At 38.5% G+C, this 21632-nt stretch overlaps 1 protein-coding gene across 1 annotated transcript in view; it reads right to left on the bottom strand.

Annotated features, from left to right (window-relative positions):
* Nucleotides 1-21632, bottom strand: part of IMPG2 (interphotoreceptor matrix proteoglycan 2) — a 125884-nt gene that overhangs the window by 13421 nt on the left and 90831 nt on the right. The window contains exons 11-15 of the mRNA XM_072614161.1: nucleotides 15572-15810; nucleotides 13238-13323; nucleotides 8611-8935; nucleotides 6162-7390; nucleotides 5342-5561 (exon numbers count right to left, since the gene is read on the bottom strand). Coding sequence (XP_072470262.1) covers nucleotides 5342-5561; nucleotides 6162-7390; nucleotides 8611-8935; nucleotides 13238-13323; nucleotides 15572-15810 — 2099 coding nt within the window. The remainder of the gene's footprint in view (nucleotides 1-5341; nucleotides 5562-6161; nucleotides 7391-8610; nucleotides 8936-13237; nucleotides 13324-15571; nucleotides 15811-21632) is intronic.

Below are 21632 nucleotides of genomic sequence, written 5' to 3'. Positions count from 1 at the left end.
ATATAGGCTATATCTCTAACATGAAATCTCTCCAAAAGGAAAATGTCCATGAATATCTACATATAGGCATATATATGTATATATGTATGTGTGTGTACATTTATGTATAATGTGTATACATGTTCTACTAAAAATAATATTCAATTACCATATCTTAAAAATGTTTTTGCTAGCAGTCTTTTATATCATTACATTTAAAAAAGATACAACTCACTTTTATCATCGTTGACATGATGATTTTGTTATTTTTGCTGTGTTTTGAAAGCAATTAGAGGTAACACTCTGGTTTTATGTATCCTGACCAAAATGTTAAATGCACTGATTTATTCGCTTTCTTGGTGAAGATAATGTTTTACAAATAGCGTTAAAATTTGATAATGATCTCAGGCCATTCAATTCAAGCCATAAATACATTTGGTACAGACTATGTAAAATGCTGTGCTGGGCATCGAGGGAGATACCATATATATAATATAAAACAAGCAGGTTCTTTGAGGACATGAACTATTTCATTTTTTAATTTTTTTATCATGTCTGGCACCAAGTAAATATGTTTAATTTTTTTAATGTTGAATGAACGAAGAGGAAAAGATAATTCCATCTGGGGAGATCAGAGAAATCTTCATGGTTGGGGTATCATTTAACCCCAGCATTAAAGGATGGGTAGAATTGAACAGGCAGAGGAGGAGAAAGACATTCCAGGCAAGAGGGGAAGCATTCCAGCTCAAAGCTTATATCCTTATGTTCAAAATGCATGAAGAAATTATACCTGGAAGAAGGTAGAATGAACTAAAGTATGGAGGATATCATGCTAAGAAGTATGGACTACATTTGTTACTCAGTCAACTAACATTTATTAATCTCCTACTCTGTGCTGGGCACTGTGCTAAGTCCCTGATCTCCAGGAGTTCACTGTCTAATGGGGAGACAAGATGCAAACAATTATGTAGAAATAAAATTTATACAGGATAAACCTGAGGTAGTCTCAGACGGAAGGCACTAAGATTAAGGAAGAAAGTCTAGGAAAAGTTTCTTTCATAAGATCAAGTACTAGCCAAAACCTGAAGGAAACCAGAGATATCCAGAGGCAAATGTGAGGAGGAAGAAATTCCAGGAAGAGACAGATTGTGAAAATGATAAGAGTTAAGAGATAGTATTTTATGTGTAACTAAGAACAGGGAGACCAGTGTCACTAGACTGCAGAGTATGTTGAAGGAGTAACGAATAAAAAGATTAGAAAGAAAAGGGTTGCATTATCAAGAGCTTTAAATGCCCTTTTGTATTTGATCCTGGAGGTAATAGGGACTTGTTTATTGAATGGGGGTGAGGGGAGGGTAACAAGACATGGTGCTTTAGGAGCATCAGTTTGACAGCTGAATGGAAGATGGATGGGAGTGAGCAGAACACTGAGGCAGGCAGATCCACCAACAGACTATTGTAATAATCCAGACATGATGTGATGAAGACTGGCACTAGAGTCATAGCAGTGACAGAATATCAGTCAGTAGGGAAGCTTTCTTTGGTGATATGGTATGGAGGAGGGGGAAGGGTAGTGGACAAGATTACCACACATTAAGAATGTTATTCCGGTGTCATGGGTCAAGGATGGATTTGGGGAGGAAGAGACCAGAGAAAGAGAGCCTAGCTAAGAAGGTATATATAGTATTCTAAGAGACAAATAGTACAGATCTGAGGAGGTGACAACAGAAAGGAAGGAGAAAATGTTCAAGAGAGTTTTAGAAGCAGAATTGATTAGACTTAGCAATTGAGTGGACATGACAGTGAAATAGAGAAATGAATTAAAGGTATCACACTGAAGTTTCAAATGTAAGTTGATATAAGGGTTGATATAAGTTGAGTTTTTCAGTTAATTTTTCAATAATCAGAACAGGGGTGGGGAACCTTCAGCCTCAAGGCCACAGGTCCTCAAATGTGGCCCTTTGACTGAATCCAAACTTCACAGATCAAATCCCCTTAATAAAAGAATTTGTTCTGTAAAACTTGGACTCCGTCAAAAGACCATGCCCAAGGTACCCAGAAGGTCACATATTGCCTTGAGTCCACAAGTTCCCTATACTACAACAATTTATATTTTTTAAAAGCTCATTGAAAGATTATAATGGGGTTTTTTTTAATCAAAATACCTGACAAGCCTACCAATGTTTATTAATATTTTCTGATATATTTTACTGACAGATTTTTTAAAATGGCAGATTCTAATCGTTGGCATAGAACAATCAGTACATATACAGTAGAGAACTTCAACTTTAATATTGCTTTTGAGGAGAAAACACTGGTGTCTTCCTATTTGAATGGAGATATTTGAGGATAAAGGTGAGATTCCAGTGGGACATATCAGTGGAGGGTAGCATGACACTGAAAGAGTACTAAATTTAAATCCTGGATTTGAAGAAATGCTCCTGGATTAGAATTCAAGCTCTCCTACTCACTAGCCATGTGACTTTGGGCAAATCACTTAACTTCCCTTGGCCTCCATTTCTACATTTATAAAATGAAGAGGTCGGACTAAAGGATTTCCAATATCCCTTTCAGCTTTAAATATTAGAGCACATTTGTCAACAAAGGAAAAGAAACCCATGGAAAAGGAGATATTGAAGATTCGAGATAAAGGGGAGAAGTGATGAATCAAGTCCTAGAGGATGTGGCAACAATGATGTAGACAGAGAAGTCTGATAAGGAGAGGGGAAAAGTCTTCCTCATGAAAAACAGGAAAAACAGCGAAATGTGATATGGAAAGGAAGGAAGCTAAGAACATTCCTATCAAATGACCTCCATCTTATTAGTAAAGTAGGAAATGAGGTCATCTATTGATAATGAAAGGGAAGTTTGGCACCAGCGACTTGAAGAGAATGAAAAAGCAGCCAGAAGGAAGTGATCACATTTGACTTAAAACTGGGAGATGACTTAGGTCATTTCCTCTGCCCTTAATGGGCAACGGATTGGTCTTTTCCTGATGCCAGAGGCCATCTGCTTCTTTCCAAGGCAAAAGACAAAACCTTCCCCATAATTACCTTGAATGAAGAAAGAAGAAAAAACACGAGGTTTTTAAAAATAGAACAAATAATTCTAGTCTGGGCCAATTCCCTTTATTCCCACCCGAACCCATAATCTCTTTTGATGCAGAGTATAGCAATGTGGAAGGGACAGGACAGGGATGATGGATGAAATTCTAGGATTCAATATCATCTTCTGTATCCTTGTATTCAGACTTGACTCATATTCTGTCACCAATAGGTAGTGGCAACTAACTTCAAGTTATCCTTAAAAGTAATGATGCAATGATTAGCCTGGATCATGTTTTTATGATCCTTTTTTATGCTCTACCTTTCTGGAAAGGGCATTTAAAGGAAGTACTTGTACACTTTATTTGGAATACTGGGCAGCCACTGCATCCTCATCTCTACCTCATAAAATCACAAGGATCCTTCATAGCTCAGTTCAAGTATACCTCAGTTCATTCCCTATAGTATACCTATCCTGATTCTCCCAATTACTAGTGTTTACCCTCTAGTAATATAGGCTTTGTAAATATTTCATACATACATATGCATATTTCATATACATATTATATGTGCTCCATATATATTGTATATATTTTATATTTCATTTTCTATGTACTTGTTTTCCCTCAGTAGGATGTAAGCCAACACCTTAGTTCAGGTCCTACAGCTTGGATTATTGCAATGGCCTCCTAGTTGAATTCCCCCTGTTCCAAATTATCTTTCACACAGCTACCAAAATGATTTTCCTTAAGCATAGATCTCTGGCCATGTCATTTCCCTACTCAAACTACTCCAGACGCAGGAGCCTACTGCTTCTAAGATAAATTCTGATTTTTAAAGCCCTTCAAGATCTGCCCCAATCTAACTTTCTAACTTTATTGCACAATACTCCCCTTCTCACACTCTACATTCCAACCACAATGGCCTTTTCTCTGTTCCTCAAACGTGTCACTCTGTCTCCAGTCTCTGATTTTGTACTAGCTGTCCCACATGCTTGAAATATACTCACCCTTCATATCTACCTCCTCGAACTCTTCAGTTCTTTCAGGACCCAGATGAAGTACCACGTACATGAAACTTTTCCTACATCCAGATTCTGGTGAGCTTCCTCTTGAAGCACTTTGTATTTACCTTCCTGGTATGGATATTGTATTTATTCTGTGTGCACTTACATGTGCACAGGTGGTTTCCCCCAGTGCCATGTAAGCTCTTGGAAAGCCAAGGATATTGTCACTTTCTATTTTTATATTTCCTCTGGGGGAGGAGGTCCCCAGAGTAGATTAGCAATATTTATATTATATTTATTAGCATGATGTCTGAATGGTAGTTGAACTTAAAGTGAACTCTTCATTAGTTAAAGGAAGTAAAGAGATTAAAGAGTAAAGAGATTATCATTAGCCAACAGGGGCAGCTAGGTGGCTCAATGAATAGAGCACTAGAACTGGAGTTAGGGAGACCTGAGTTCAAATCCTACCTTAGACACTTACTAATTTTGTGACCCTGAGAAAATCACTTAACCTCTGTTTGTCTCAGTTTCCTCAACTGTAAAATGGGGATAGTAACAGAGTTATTGTGAGGGTCAAATGAGATAATATTTGTATAGCACTCAGCACAGTGCCTGACACATAGTTGACACTAATAAATACTTGTTTCCTTCCTTCTTTATCCATGAGAAGTACATCCACTTCTATGGACATGAGAGAACCACTGGTTTCCTGGAAGAAGCTATGTGGCCAGTAATCAAATATACTCAACGTATCAGCATAGACTATTCCATTGGTGGTATAACCTGTGCTGGACAAATTAGAAAGAGATGAGGAAGACAGGTGAGGGAATACCACTGTGGAATGTTGTATATACTGCTGCCAGATTCAGTCATCATTTTTGTTTAACTGTTTTTCTTTGTGCAATATAGGTCCCACTGATTGGTATGGAGACATTTCCTGAAGCAGCCATGATATAAAAACAAAATCAACACTAAGGAAAAAGGAAGGGAATAAGCATTTATATATTGCCTAATATTTCCAGGCACTGTGCTAAATGCTCTACAAATGTCTCATTTGATCCTCAAAACAACCTATAACATAGGCATACTTTACAGCTGAAGAAAATGAGATCAACAGAGGTTACATGATTTGTCCAGGATCACACAACTAGTAAGTGTTTGAGATTGAATTTGAACTTGGGTCTTCCGGACTCTAGGCCCAAGGTTCTATCTACTATGCCACCCAGCTGCCAATAAAACTCATTATATAAAGAAACGAAACCATACAAGTCACTATTGCATTGTCTTAGGGCCTCATGGTCAGAATCGTTACCTGATTCTACATCCAGGGAATATTTATCAATGGCTAGGTTCATGGTTTGGTAGGCAGTGTTGCAGAAGTCTTCCAGAATTGTATACACAGCATTGTTGACATTGTGAGGTACAGGTTTAGCAAACTTCACTCGACTGTTCACTACAATGCTGCCGTTTCTGAAGTTCAGGATTTCCAGATTCTGGAATCCAGTGAGATTTGATTGAAGATAGGGAACTAGCTACCATCAATGAGAAAGGAAAACAAGTTTATGAACAGGAAACTGATATGTTGCCCTCCTCACCCCACATTTTTCCCCAATGACATTCCCATATCTGATTCATCCTATAACTAATGAAAAGATAAATATTAATCAGCTGCTCAAATGCTACAGCACTTCTCCAGGAGATATTTGTCACTAAAGAATACTACAGCTTGTAAAATAATCTTCATATGCCCTAACCTCTGTTGGCTTATACTAAGGAATCAAATTTAAGTATTATGGTATAAAGGCATTGCTATTCCTGGAGATTGACCTCACCACTTTAAGTATCACTTTCAAGAAAAACAAAAGTCTATTTCAATCCCAGAGTTCCCGGGATGAAGGCCTTATGTTCTAGTTCAGCTTGCCACACTCGTGCCAAATGTGTACCTTCCTTAGATCAGTTCCCCAGACAGTCACCTGTCTAATCATTTTTCCCCACCTTCAACTTAGAATGTTATTTGTAGATAATGAATAACAACCGACAACAACAAAACTTTCTTCCTTTTATGGTGCAGAAATGTATGTTTTACGCACTTGTGAGTGTGCCCAAACATTATATTTTGCTTACAGTCTTACCAGTTCTAAGAATCTTTGTTCCAGTGCTTTATATTCAGGAGAGTTTTTGTTAAAAAGATCCTCTGAAAACAGCATGTTCATCACCCGAAGGCTAAAGAAGACCACCAGAGGGCCTGTTGTCTGGGAGTAATTTGGATAGACTCTCTGTGTGGGCCAAATTACATTGGCTCTCTCAGTGGAGGGCATTTTAGTAGATATTTCCACATGACTACCAACAATGCCATTATCTTCTTGGTTGAGTGCAGGCTGGAAGTATCCTCTTCCCACTTGGTCCAGTTCTAATGAAATGTCCTGTACATCCATAATCACATCATCCTCCAGGTTGGTGGAGTTGAGGGTTGGAGACAACTTGGTGGAAATGGAGACTCTAGACAGGAGGGTGACAATATTCTTTTTTGTACTTGCTGTTGTGTCTTTGGCTGGTATCCCTAGGGAGGAAGTTGTTGACTGAATTACATCTAGCTTGGATAGCCTAGTCCACAAAGGTCCCACGCCTGACTTTCCTGTTGAAATGTCTATATCAGATAGTTCTGTGTGAGACGACTCTAAAATTTCACCTGGTTTCTGTTCTTTGGAGGGTTCTATTTTTTCTAGTTTATCAGTAGAAGCAGAGGCTATTGCAGATTCTGGTAGGAAGGGTGGTTTGGGAACAAAATAATGACCTATCGAGGTTGCCTCTGATGTGTGCACTGAGAGGTACACAGGGACAGATTGAGTTGTGGCAACTCCAAAGACGGAACCATTAGCTCTAAGGTCTGCTTCAGACACACCAAAAAGCCCCCCTGCTTTATCAATCATGGCTCTTTCTAGGTTCTTGTCTTTGCTCTCAACTGGCAAAAATGATTCCTCATTTTCAAGCCAAGATTCAGGGGGAGGTTCAGTGTCATGATGCAAAGAAGGCTTGCTCAATGGCCAAGTAAGCAGCTCTTGCCCAGATCCTGAACCTGATTGATCTTCAAATAAGGGTCCACTTTCAGGGTATATTTCTGGTTGAAAAGTGCTCACTTCTAATTGATCCTTGTCTGGGGAAACCAATGAATCCAAGTCAAAAGGTGTAGCAATTTCTATGGCAAGAGAATCTAATATGGATGGAGAGGTCAACGTTGGTAAAGAAGTCAAAGGCAATACAGATTCATCTATGGATGGCATTGGCACAAGAGGAGAGGGTGGATTTGAAGTCAGTAGATCAGAAGAAGAAAAACCTTCTGGCTCTTCCAAACTTGTTAGTCCTAAAAATAAAATTTTCCATTAATTGTAGCTTATGTTTAATTTCTGCATGCTATTCCTAGTTCTCTGATAATGGCTGACCATCATGTTTTTCTCATCAAGTTATTGGGGTCAGTGACTGGCTTTGACTTTGCCTAAGTTAAGTTCATCAGCCAGAAAAAGGACCTGACAGAGTCTTGAGGAAGTGGAACAATGGTGCATGTGAATACAATCCAATTCTCCCTGAGGGGGATGACCAAGCCTTGTTCACTACTAAAGTAATTTTTCTTCAAATGCTTACTCTTTTACCACATAAAAACATAGAGGTGCTGAAAAGCAGACTGACCAGAAAGAAACTATATCCAAATGAGAACTTAAAAGAAATTACCGAAGAAATTTTACCTGACATCGAGTGGTTCAGTTCACCCATCCCCAATTTCTCTATTCCTGTCACTGGCAACCATCATCTTCTGAGTCCTCAAATTCAAAAATCTTGAGTCATTTTTTTTACTTCTTTTTGAAGTACTTATCTTCCTCACTGCTACTCTATCACTGCTAAGCTGATTCTTTCTCCATAATGTCTTTCGGACCTAGTCTTTCCTTTCAATTTCTGTATCTCCTACAATCCTAAATTTAGCCCCATACTCCGATAAATTTATGCCTGGATTATTGCAAAAGATTACTTCTAGTTTTTCCATCTCCAATTCATCCCATGGCACAATGCTAGCTAGTCTTATGGTTAAGAAGACCTAGGTTCAAGTCCTACCTCTGACATTTAGTAGTAGTATTATCTTTCTGTAGTTGTTCTTCAGTTGTGTCCAACTCTTCATAATCCCATTTTAGGATTCTCTTGGCAAAGATATTGGAGTAGTTTGCCATTTCCTTCTCCAACTCATTTTACAGATGAGAAAACTGAGGCAAACAAGATTAAGTGACTTGCCTAGGGTCACCCAACTAAGTGTCTGAGGCCAGGTTTAAACTCAGGAAGATTAGTCTTCCTGATTTCAAGCCCAGTGCTCTATCTAGTGTAGCACCTACCTGCCTTCTGATCAAATCCTCCACTCTCACCAAGTTAATTTAATTGTTGTCCACCTTTCACAGGTTTCTCCATCTTTCTTTCCTGCCCTTCACATGCCACTTTTCCTCAAGGAATGCTTTCCCCTGCCTCTTTCCACTATTGTTTCCTGCTCCTCGTGCAAGGTACAGTTACTAAAAAGTTTGGACTTTTGATGCAATTACTCACCATCCTCTAATAAATCAGGTCCAGAAGTCCATTCCTTAGGAGCCACAGGCAAACCAGTCTGAGGCACTGCTGGGGTGACAGAATGAAGAGTGAGGCTGCTACCATTTAAAACATCTGGGGGAGAAGTAGAACCCACCTTCAAGGGAAGGGATAATTTTGATGGAGACACTAAATCTGCTGGAGGGCTTTCTGATTTTGACCAGAGCTCACTGCCAGTGGATGAAAGAGCCCCAGAGATGAAACCTGGTTTGGTGAAATCAAGTGGTGAACTACTCCTGGCAGCTGATTCATCTGCTGAGGGCCATTCAGCTTGAAGGGTATTATCCTGAGGGGAAAAAAAGGCTGAATCATATCTTAGAGAAAATAAACACAGGAGGAAGAGTGAAAGTGATGCCTGCCTAATTAAATTTCCTTTCCTTCCTGAATTTTTTTCACTATAAAGATAGTTTTGATATGTTGTTAAAACAAAATCCACTGAACTGCAATTTTGTACTTACGGTAAACTAGAGTTAAAGACTTAAGTATATAATCACAGAGGGGGAGGCCAATTAGCAAAACTACGTCATCTTGAGAGGTAGTAAAACTGGGTTTCCTTCCTTTTGAAATAGGGAGATTAGACTCAACAATTCCTAAGTCCTTTTCAGCTCAAATGTTCTAGGATTCTATTCTGTTAAAAACTCTTTCCATTACACCATGCTCTGTCACAAAAGAACTGATCATTTTACTCAAGTCATTTATCTTAATATTGGTCACTATGATTGTTGTACTTCATTCTCAAAGAGGAAATGATGTCACTATGTTAGAGTCAAAGTACAGCGTATCAGACTGTAGCTTATCAGACCAATACAAAGCTCTACAATTAGAAAGCTCTACAACAGATTGAGCACCAATAGTCCACATGAATATTCAGAGTAGAAATGTCTCTAAATTTATTTCTTATGTATATAAATATGTATTATATATCTACATGTGCATATGCATATGTATGTGTGTATGTGTGAGCATTTATGTATGTGCATACTCACACAATTGGTTCACTAAGCAGTTTCCCATTTAACTACCAAAAAACTGCATGAAGTATTCTTGAGATACATAAGAAAATTATTGCTTGTAAAAAAAATCCACCCTCTATAAGTGGAGTGTGTGTGTGTGTGTGTGTGTGTGTGTGTGAGTGTGTGTGTGTGTGCGTATGCTTGTAAGTCCAGGCAAAAGAAGAATTTCTCTGTTGAAAAACGGAGAAAAGAAGTTTAGAGGTCCTTTTCATTTTCTCTCCATTTTCCCTTCATGGAACTGGAAAGAGTAAACCTATTCAGATATTTTAATGGAAAACAAATGTGTCAAGGACCCAATAGTGGGTAACCTGTAAATATCTGATGATAATAACTATACTATAATAACTTAAATTCATACAGAACTTAAAAATTACAAAGTGCTATAAATCATCTCAGTTAAGTCCCACAATAATGAAAACTTGACAAGGCATTTGTGCACCCAAAACCAGATTTGAAAAATTAATCTCCTGCACTTTACTGTCCAACAAGAGCCATACAGTAATTGCTGTCATGTGCATATTGGCTTATCAAAAAAAATCATTTACTCCATGGAGGGTAAATTATTTTTCAGCACTAAAAATATGGGCATTTATTAAAAATATACATATTTTCTGTATCCATTCGTGCTGTGTCCTAAGAGGTTGCCCATTTTGCTTACCTCTGAACTTGCTTTCAAATATTAGCTTCACTTAAAGATAAAGACACTAAGGCATAAATAGGATAAGTGATCTGCCCACGATCCCATAACTAGGAAGTTTCATTAATATAATGAAAATACATCCTGAGACCATGTGTGTTTGCTCTAAAATGTGTTTTTCTTCTAAAAAAAAAAAACACAGAACATTTCTTTTCCATTAAGCTATTTACTTATTCCCCCTTACTACTCATCCCACCGCCTACCCACTGTATTAGGTATATTTTTTACACTTGCAGGTTTTATACCCATAGTTTTGCCTTGTAGGTGGCTAATGTTATTACCACTGTAATACTCCAGAAAATTTTACTGAACCCAGCTTATGAACTGACTCCTATACTAGGAAAATTACTAAGTCTTCAATTAATACAAGCCTCTTTAAGTAGTAGATGTTTCCCCTTTCACATTTTGATGCGTGTTTATCACTCTGAATTTCCATTAACTGAATAACTTGGCATCAACAAAAAATTAAACTAACCATTTTATTCATACAATATAAGAAATATTTAAAAACAGGCAGAATAAAATGTGAAAATAGCCAATTGTGCCTCTGTTTGTGAAAGAATGAATGTCACTCATTGGTGGCGATGAGCTCTTCCTATGCACTGGGAAAGGTGAATAAATACTTGCCAGGAGTTGCACCTCATCATTTAGTTTATGGATAAATGTTCCTATGGTAACTAATTCAACTCAAAACTTCTTCCTTCAATGTATTATATTAGCAAGTTTAATATTATAGTGGTCATTTCACATTTGCTAATGCCATCTAAAAAGCATACTAATGCTAGAGAATGCATTAACAAATTATTTTCCAACACATGGTGTCAGCGGAATGTCAAATCCAATATTCCTAACAGGTATTCTTCTATAATATAAAAAAATTAAAAATAGAAAGCTTTTTCCATAAAAATTAAAACCTAATATTAATTTCACTGGTGTTATTTAGGGAATAAAATTGAAGTAAAAATTTTCAAAATAAAATGAAAATAATAAGGTCAATATTGCACCACTACTCTGGTGCCTTATTGTTGGGGTGGATGTGACTCTGCGTCTGTCATTCAAAGACTTATATATGAAGAGGTTTATCACTAGAAGTTTGACAATTAATGTTGGGGTGACAGCAACTCATGAAAACATCTACTAAGACATGGATGAGTTGTAGTCTACATTAAAAAGACTACCCCAACTAATGGAATTATGGTTCCTTTAAGTACTGAAAGGTAAATACCTCCAGATATTTTGGAGGGGAAAGAGAAAAATCTTCAAATAAACATTTCTTTAGTCTGATACAAAAGCTTTGTTAAGCATCCTCTTAGTATACAAGGTAGGCCTTGAATATGCAAAGACAAAATGGTAAGCAATCCCTGCCCTCAGGAGGACACATTCTACAGGATTCACAGTTTTCTCTTTTTCTCCCCAACTAGTCACATATCCCTCCCTATGTCTCATTCTGTCATTCATTCAGTTATCACCACTTAAGATGCAAAAGGCTCAACACAGAATTAAAACCCCACCTTTATGACTTTGAAATGTTCCCAAACCATAAGACTTCTCTAGTTGGAGAGGGTCAGAGGTTTTAGGACGATCAGCAGAAGCAGAGAAGAGAGGCATTATATCCCTTTATATCAACTCTTTAAACCTTTCTTTCCCTTTGTAAAGTGCAGCCCAACCCTGCCACAGCTGTCATTAAGGAGAGAAATCATTGCAGAGAAGAGGCCCACTTTCCTCATCACCAACAGCACCAGTTGCAGCCCATCTGTTTCCAACAAGTGGATAAATGCAGGCATACTAGGGAGTGTGGGGTGGCAGTGGCAACACTCAGACCACCAGTCCTTTTGTCACCCAGCCCTTCCAGCCATTGTCTGGGGAGGCAATTCCTATGGACAAGGGACCATCCCCTACAATACCAAAGGAGCTCTTGATTCCTATCATCCTCCACCTTGAAAACCAAGCAGGTCCCTAACCACCTTAACCATCATCTTCCCTCAGATGCTGATGGAGATAACCCAGGATCCTGAATCCAAGAACCATTGAAATAGCAACACTTCCAGTCCAATGTCAAATGGCTCAACAGCAAAAACTAATATAATTTTATCAATGGAAGTGACATTAAAGAAAAATTACCTTTGACTGAACCATAAGGACCATGGGACCTTTCCATCTGAAAGCTGAAACTTTCATCTGTGTTGTCCTCCCCATTTAAATATAAACTCCTTGAGAGCAGGGACTCTCTTATTTTCTATTTGAATTCCTGGTACTTTGTAGACAGTAAGTGCTTAATAAATGCTTCATTCTTTGTATGCAAATATCCTTGTATGCTAGAACAATGATAATTTGTCTTTCTAGTTTGAGAAAATAAATTGAGCTTAGCCTTCAGTAAACTCTTGATAACATGATAGGAGATAGAGTGTATGCACACACACACATGCACACATGCATGTGTGCACATACACTCCTATACACATGCCCTCACACACTGAAAAGTGAAAGCTAGGAAGAAGCACAATTTATAGAGAACTGCATCCCTAAGAACTATGATACAAGGGGATGTCACCCCTCACTCTTAAAAACCAGGTAAACAGGGACAGCAAATTTTAAGAGAGGTGTAAGGGCTACAAAGTAGAAAAGTAAAACAACCGAGGAAATAATCATATATTGTTATGACTAGAAAAAGTTGCTGAGGAGCTCTTGTGGAAATACTCAGTGGGAACAATAGCAAAAATATTGGCAAGCAAATGTGAATCAGTCTTTCTTATTACTTGAGTAATCTAGCAAGGCAAACTTCATACAGTTCCAATGGTTATCTTAGAGAACTAGAGTAAGAAAGCTGGGGCACAGGTAGAAGGGCCCAGGCACATAGATGGTGCAGAAGAATACTTACAAGGATCAGGGGTGGAGACACCAGAAGGCTTGGGTTTTCAACATTCCAAAGTGGGTCTTCAGTTTGGGGAAAGAAAGCATCTTTCACTAAAGAAAACAGATATTGAGAAACGTTTCTAGTTGACATGATCTTCATTCACTTGAGGAGCTATCATGTAGAAGAGATATAAAACTCATTCTGCTTGACCCCAAAGGGTAGAACTAGATGCAAAAGGTGGAAGATGCAAAAAGGTAGATTTGGAGGCCCAAGGCTAAGAGTAAACTCCCTTAAAATTAAAACTGTCTCAAAATATAATGGACTAACACCCCTCCTTCTTCCAATCGGTTGTCAAGTCCTGTCATTTCTACCTTCATAACATCTCTCATAAGTGTCCCAATGTCCCAGAGCAGGGCCATGTCAACTTACACCTGGGCTTTTGCAATAGCCTGCTCCTTGGATATCCCTGCCTCAAGTCTCTCCTCATTCCAGTCCAGCCTCCTCTCCACTCTCAAACTCTTCCCAGGCACAGGTCTGACCCTGGAATTCAGGAAATTCCAGTGGTTCCCTATTCCTTCCAGGATCAAATATAAAATTCTCTATTTGGTTTTTAAAGTTCTTGAAAGATGGCCTCTTCTTATTTTTCTAGTCTTGTTATACCTTACTCTGCTCTGTATAGTGGATGAACCAGTGACTCTGGACTCCTTGCTGTCCTTCACATAAAACACTCTCTCCTACTGGCTGTCCCCCATGCCTGGAAAGCTCTCCTCATCTCCACCTACAAGCTTCCCTGGCCTCCTTCAAATTTCAACACACACACACACACACACACACACACACACACACACACACACACACACACACACACACACACACACCTTTCCCCTGTATCTTAATGCCTTCCCTGAGACTAGCCTCAATTTACCCCGTATACATTGGTCGCAACACAGCTGTTTGCATATTGTCTCCTCCATTAAAGTGTGAGTTCATTGAGCTTTGTGATGTTGATGTCTGTTTGTTTGCTTGCTTGTTTTTGCCTTTCTTTGTATCCCCCATTCTAATTATGATGTCTGAAACATAATAGGTACTTAATAAATGATTAGTGCCTTAGCAGATTCCCCTCAATCAGAAGCCCACTTGTCAGTTATGTTGTAGAGAAGATTTTTGTTCATATAAGAGTTGAAGCTGATATTCTCAGAGGTCTCTTCCAACCCTGAGATTGGGGGGGGGGGGGGGCGCAGGGGAGGAGGGAAGGGGAAGGGGAAGGGGAGAATAGCTCTGTATAAAATTTTTATTGTATTTGGGATAAATGGCCAATAACGTAACAAATTTCAAGCTGGGAGGGACCCTAGAAGCTATTTAGTCTACCCCCACACCACCCCTTTTACATATGAGGAAACTGAGGCCCAGGCCCAGAGAGGTTAAGAGACTTAACCAGAGTCACACAACTAGTAAGTATCTGAGGCAAATATCTTTCTCTGTTGATCCTATGTTCACTCACTTGGTTCTAGCTTGAAACTTTGGTTTCCTCAGTTACTTGGACCTAGACTTGGTGGCCCTATATGTTTCCAAAGGGATAGAGTGCTGTTTCTGAAGTCAAGGGGACCTGAGCTCAAATTTGGCCTCAAACACTTATTAGCTATGTGACCCTGGACAAGTCACTTAAACTATTGTTCACCTAAATTTCCTTGTTTGTAATACTAGCACTTAATTGTGTGAAGATGAAGTGAGAGAATATTTGCAATCTTTAAAGTGTTGTATAAACACTAACTGTAATTAGCTATTATTTTTCCCTGGGTTCAAAGGGAGTAAGAGTTTGTCTTCATTATTTACCTTTACTTAGTTAATGTGATTCTCTGGTTTTCCTTGAATCCCCCAGGGGTGGAGAACCTTTGGCCTCAAGGTCCTCAAGTGTGGTCCTTTGGCTTCATCCAAGCTTCACACAACAAATACCCTCAAAAAAAGATCTTGTTCTGTAAAACTTGAACTCAGTCAAAAAGCTACACCCAAGGACCTAGAAGGCCACATGTGACTTAGAGGCCACAGGTTCACCATCCCTCAATCAACTCATACTGTTATCTCCTCTTCAGTTCTCAAATTATATATGTCACTTATCATTTCCTTTGGTCCACACCTTTACACTCCCTTAAAGTTTCCCTTCCAAGTTTTTTGCCCTTGGGTGGCCCATTTTTAATCTATCAGAAGTATTTGTATTTCTAAAGCTTGATTTGCATTATTATCATTACTAACACTCAGATTCACATATGATACATTTTGGAGCTATCAGTTTTTAGTATAGAGCTCCTGAGAAAGATACTAGAGCTATACATGGATTGTCATAATTGTCATCCTCCTTACCATTGATAACCTGAAGGGAGTCAGGATCTGGCTTCAGGGAAGAGTTTCCCAGTAAGAAATTCCTGATGAGACTTTCTGCAATGTAGTCTCTGAAGTGGGTAACTGTATAAGCTGCAGTGGGCTCCCGTTCCACAAGGCCATGGTTTTCTACTTTGTTCGAATGAAGGTTAATCATTTCCCAGGTAATGTTGCTGATAGCCTCACTGTCAAATGTGACAGCATAGCGAACATTGATGCCACTGAGGTTATGGAAGAAGGAAAAAAAAAAGTCAGCATGTGCCCTGCTCATGTGCGTCCAACAAGAGGGAAGAGCTTAGTTACTAGGACTCTGCTCCTGCCAGAAGAGGTATTCCCTAAAGAAAGCCAGTCACTGTGGCATTACAGAAAGAAGGCACACTGAATTTGACAATCAGGAGATCTGGCTTTGAATTTTGGCTCTGCCACTCACTATCTATATAACATTAGGCAAGCCACTGCTCCAGGCCTTCTTTTTCTAATCTGTAAAATAAGAAAGCTGGAGTAGATGGAGTAGAAGATGGATTAGAATCTACCAAAGAAAAGGAATATATAGGTTTCACTCCCAACATCATATATAGACCTTCTATATGCCTCTGACCAAGTTCTTCTCCTTATGCCTTGATGGGATCCATTCAGTGTTTGACAAGTTCCAGCCATGATTCCCAAAACCCTAGAAATTATGACCCCCCCAAAATATTGGAGACACTCTAAGGAAGTTCCAGACACTATAATTGAAGTGGTTCAAAGAGAACCTTTTCCCCATCACCACATTCTCATCCTGATTCTTAGGCTTTTCCCTCCCACCATTATTATACTGTGCCTCTTTTATCAACACCTATATATCACACCTAATCCTATAGTCTCCCAGCTCTTAAGATCAGTACCTTTTTTCTTTCTCTTATCAACTTTTCAACTCCTCTTCCTTCTTTAATAAAATAAAATCAAAGAAAATTGTTTTGATTCTTCACCCTTTATCAATATTGTGAAAATCTGCCCTGCCCTTTTTTAATGGAAGGATACAGAACATTGAAAGTCATTGAACAAAAAGTTTTTGAAAATTACTTCTCATAGCCTATTATAACTATATATCTCATGACTCCACAGCTAAATGAACAAAGAAGGTTGGGGGATGAGGAGAAAAAAAAAACCCAGTGGGAGACATTTTCTCATTTGTTCATCTTTAAGTGATATGCCATGTAAAGGTGATAATCCTTTTAGTGAAAAAGTAACACTGTGATAGAGTCAATCAATTATTTTTAAATAATTAACATCAAACAATTAGTAGAAAAACCAACATGTCTCCACTCATTCTGGCATCCAGGTTCTGTGACACAGAGATCTAATGTCAATAAGTGAATAAATACGTCATTGGCTTTTTTTTCCATGTTGTGAATTACAAAGATCATGTGTTGATGAAGTTTAATCCATAACATATAGTTAAAATGAATAAAACATCAGTTTAATGCTAATAAAATTGTGCTCAAACATTCTAAAAATCTGTGACACCGAATGTAAGCTCTACTATATAGCAGAATTCCATTCAATTAGTCAAAAATTTAAAAACCTTTTGTCTGAAGAGTATTGAGCAAGGAGCTGGAAGACTGCGTCTATATACATATTTTGCTTTGCTTTCATTGAGGCAACTGTGCTTATCTTATATTTTGACAACCGAATATGCTGATACTTGCTTTAAAGATAATCCTCTTGTCTAAAGAGATGAAAGTAGCCTGAAGCACTAAAATTACATTGGCAAAAGTCACCAAGGAGAAAAGATTGGAGAAGAAATTCTCAGGTATTACATCTCAATCATTGAGGCATATAGCTCCCTTAAGAGCTATTCCCTTAAGGATATAACTGTTTCTTAAAACTGTGCGCCTTGCTTAATTCAACTAGATAAGCAAATTTAATTTATGCCCATTAAATATATTGTGCAACTAGCTTTGAAGTATTTCGTTAGTATGTAACATTAAAATTTTTCATACACCCAAAAGCATGCATTTAATAAAACTCCAACTTCCTTTTTTCAATATTTCATTTTTTCCAATCACATGTAAAAACTACTTTTAACATTTATTTATTTAAATTTTGAGTTCCAACCTCTCTCCCTCCCTCCCATGACCCCTCAGTGAGAAAGCAAGCAATTTGATATAGTTTACACATGTGCAGTCATATAAAACATTTCCATATAAATCATGCTGTGAAAGAAAATACAAACAAAAAGAAAGTGAAAACAAGTATGCTTTGATCTGCATACAGACTCCATCAGTTCTTTCTCTGGAGGTTTTTTTTTTCATTTTTTTTCATCATTTTCATTTTTCATCATAAGTCGTTCAGAACTGTCTTAGATCTTTGTATTGCTGAGAATAGTTGTCATTCACAGTTAATCATTGTATAACATTGCTGTTACTGTGTATACTGTTTTTCTGGTTTTGCTCAATAAATCAGTTCATGTTAAGACTGCAGGTTTTTCTGAAAGTTTCCTGCTCATCATTTCTTATAACAGAATACTATTCCATCACAATCATATATCACAACTTGTTCAGCCATTCCTCAATTGATGGGTTCTCAATCATTTCTCAGTTGATGAGTTCCTCCATTTCCAGTTCTATGCCATCACAGAAAAAGAGCTGCTATAAATACTGCTATATATAGCTGTTTTAAATTTGTACGTAAAGGTCCTTTTCTTTTTTAAAAAAATTTCTTTGGTATATAGACCAGATGACAGAGAATGCACAGTTTTGTAGCCCTTAGAAACACAAATTCCTGTGATTAAAAGTAGGCTATCCATGGGCAAAAAACTTGGAGGTGAATTGTTCTCCATAATAGTTGGATCACAACTTAACCAACAGTGCATGTGTCCCAATATTCCCACATCCTCTCCAACATTTGTCATTTTCCTTTTCTGTCATATTAACCAATCTGATAGGTGTAAAGTGGTGCCTTGGACTTATTTTAATTTGCATTTCTCTAATCAATAGTGATTTAGATTTTTTCTTCTTTTGACTATAAATAGGTTTGATTTTGTTATCTGAAAACTGCATGTTCATATCCTGTGATCACTTATCAATTGGGGAATGACATATTCTGAGAAACTTTACTCAGTTCTCTAAATATTTCAGAAATGAATTCTCTATCAGAGAAACTTGCTATAAAATTTTTTTACAGTTATGATTATTGCGTATTTCCCTCCATCCTATTTTCCACCATTTATCCTTTTCTCTCCTTTCACCTTGTTTCTCTTCAAAAATATTTTCCTAAAAAAAAAAAGTAATTTCCTACTGACCATTGCCTGTCCCAATATACCCTATTTTCTATCAGCCCTCTCCCCCTAGTTTTTAACCACTTCTCCTCCTACTTCCCTGTAGGGTAAGATAAATTTCTGAACCCAACTGAGTTTGTATGTTACTCTATGTTTAAGTCAATTCTGATGAGGGGAAGATTTGAGTGTGGTCTGCTACCTAACAGTATCTTTCCCCCTACTGTAAAAGCTCTTTCCTGCCTCTTTTATGTGAGATAATTTACCCCACTCTACCTCTCCCTTCTCCCTCCCCTCAGTACATCCCTCTTTCTCATCCCTTAAGGGTTTTTTTTAGATATTATCCCATCACAGTTAAGTCATACTCATGCCTTCTGTCTATGTACACTCTTTCTAACTGCCCTAATAATAATTAAAGTTCTTAGATTAGGAATATAAACAGTTTAACCCTATTGAATCCCTTGTGATGTCTTTTTCTTGTTTATCTTTTCATGCTTTCTTTGAGTCTTGTATTTGAAAGTCAGACTTTCTATTCAGCTCTGCTGTTTTAATCAGGAATGCTCTTCTATCTCATTAAATATCTTTTTTTTTTACCTTGAAAAATTATACTCAGGTCTGCTGGGTAGTTGATTCTTGATTGCAATCCTGGTTCCTTTGCCCTCTGGAATATCCTATTGCAAACCCTTACATCTTTTAATGTAGAAGCTGCTAAATCTTGTGTTATCCTGACTGTGGCTCCATAATATTTAAATAGTTTCTTTCTGGGTGCTTGCAATATTTTTTCCTTAGCCTGGGAGTATCATAATTTGGCTATAATATTCCTGGGAGTTTCCATTTGGGGATCTCTTTCAGGAGGTGAACAGTGGATTCTTTTCACTTTCTATTTTACCCTCTGGTTCTAGGATATCAGGCCAATTTTCCTTGATAATTCTCTGAAATATGATGTCTAAGCTTTTTTTTTTATCATGGCTTTCAGGCCTTAATAATTAGTCTTAAATTATTTCTTGATGTATTTTCCAGGTCAATTGTTTTTCCAATATTTTTCATGTTCTCCTATTTTTTTATTCTTTTGCTTTTGTTTTCTTGTTTCTCGATGTCTCATGAGGTCATTAGTTTCCATTTGTACAATTCTAATTTTTAAGAAATCATTTTTTCAGTGAGCTTTTATACCTTCTTTTCCATTTGGCCTATACTACTTTTTAGAGAGTTATTCTCTTCAGTGAATTTTTGTACATCTTTTCCATTTCACCAATTCTACTTTTTGAGAAATTTTTCTCTTCCATGGATTTTTGTGCCTCTTTTACTATTTGACCTATTCTGTTTTTTAAGGTGTTATTTTCTTAATTTTTTTTGTGTTTCCTTTGCCAAGCTCTTTTTTCATTATTTTATTGCATCATTTTCATTTCTTTTCCCAATTTTTCTTCTACATCTTTTATCTGACTTTTTAAATGCTTTTTGAGCTCTTCCATGACCTTCCCTACTTTCAAGAAATTTCATATCATCCCATTTCACATGCTCTACATTCCAATCAAACTGCCCTAGCTGCTAGTTCTTAAACCAGGCATTCAATTTTCCATACATATCTGCCTAGCAGATGCAGCAAGGGACCCTTGGGAAGAGACAGCAGTTGTCATGTGCCAGACAATTCTCCTAGGGCCTTGAACTCAAGAGCCTTGACAATAGCAGTGTTCCCCTCTCCTAATTCATGGGATCCAGCCAGCTTCCAGTTTATCTCTTGTAACCATCATCAAGGGGAGATTAGACTCACAATCTTCACCACTGACTAACTGCCATCAATGGTCAGATAAGGCCAAGAGTCCTAGGAATAATAAAACCATTCCCCTGGCTGCTGGCTCTGTTTCCAGTCAAGACCTTTCAGCCATCATGCAGGGAGTCAATGCTTATAGAGAGGCAACCTAAAAGACAGAGCTATTAAAGACTACTGGAGGGGGCGGAGCCAAGATGGCGGAGTAGAAAGATGCACATACACATAGCTCCGAACCCACAACCCACAGAACATCTGTAAAAAGGAACTGATGGCAAATTCTGGAGCAGTAGAGGCCACACAACAGTGGAGCGAAGGAGATTTCTGTTCCAGAGGGACCTGCAAACCTCTCGCAAAAGGTCCTTCGCGCCGCGGACTGGGCACTGGCACTGGGAGCCGAGTACAGCCCTGCTGCGCCCGCAGCACCAAGAGAAGCAGATCCGAGCAGGCTTCAGGGACGGGATCTCCAGCGGCCACGTGGGTCCCTCCACCTACAGGTGACAAGGGTCGGTGAGAGGGTCTCTTTGGCGGGTCGAGAGGGGAGTGGGGTGCCCCCATAACTCAGGCCCCCTCGGGAGGAAGCAGCTGAGGCAGCGGCAGACCAGGGCTCCACAAGCAGGCAGGAGCCTGGATCCATTGTTGAAGGTCTCTGCATAAACCCCCTGAGGGAACTGAGCCTGTGAGGTGGCCCTGCCCTGACCTGAGTACCTGAACTTAATCTCACAGTGAATAGCAGCCCTGCCCCCACCCAAAGCCCTGAGGCTGGGAAGCAGCATTTGAATCTCAGACCCCAAGTGCTGGCTGGGAGGATCAGGAGGCGAGGTGGGTGTGAGGAGAATATTCAGAGGTCAAGTCACTTGCTGGGAAAATGCCCAGAAAAGGGAAAAGAAATAAGACTATAGAAGGTTACTTTCTTGGTGAACAGGCATCTCCTCCCTTCCTTTCTGATGAGGAAGAACGATGCTTACCATCAGGGAAAGACACAGAAATCAAGGCTTCTGTATCCCAGCCCACTCAATGGG

Source organism: Notamacropus eugenii, chromosome 5, assembly GCF_028372415.1.
Source record: "Notamacropus eugenii isolate mMacEug1 chromosome 5, mMacEug1.pri_v2, whole genome shotgun sequence".
Lineage (NCBI taxonomy): Eukaryota > Metazoa > Chordata > Mammalia > Diprotodontia > Macropodidae > Notamacropus > Notamacropus eugenii.
This window is presented reverse-complemented; position numbering and strand designations above follow the sequence as displayed.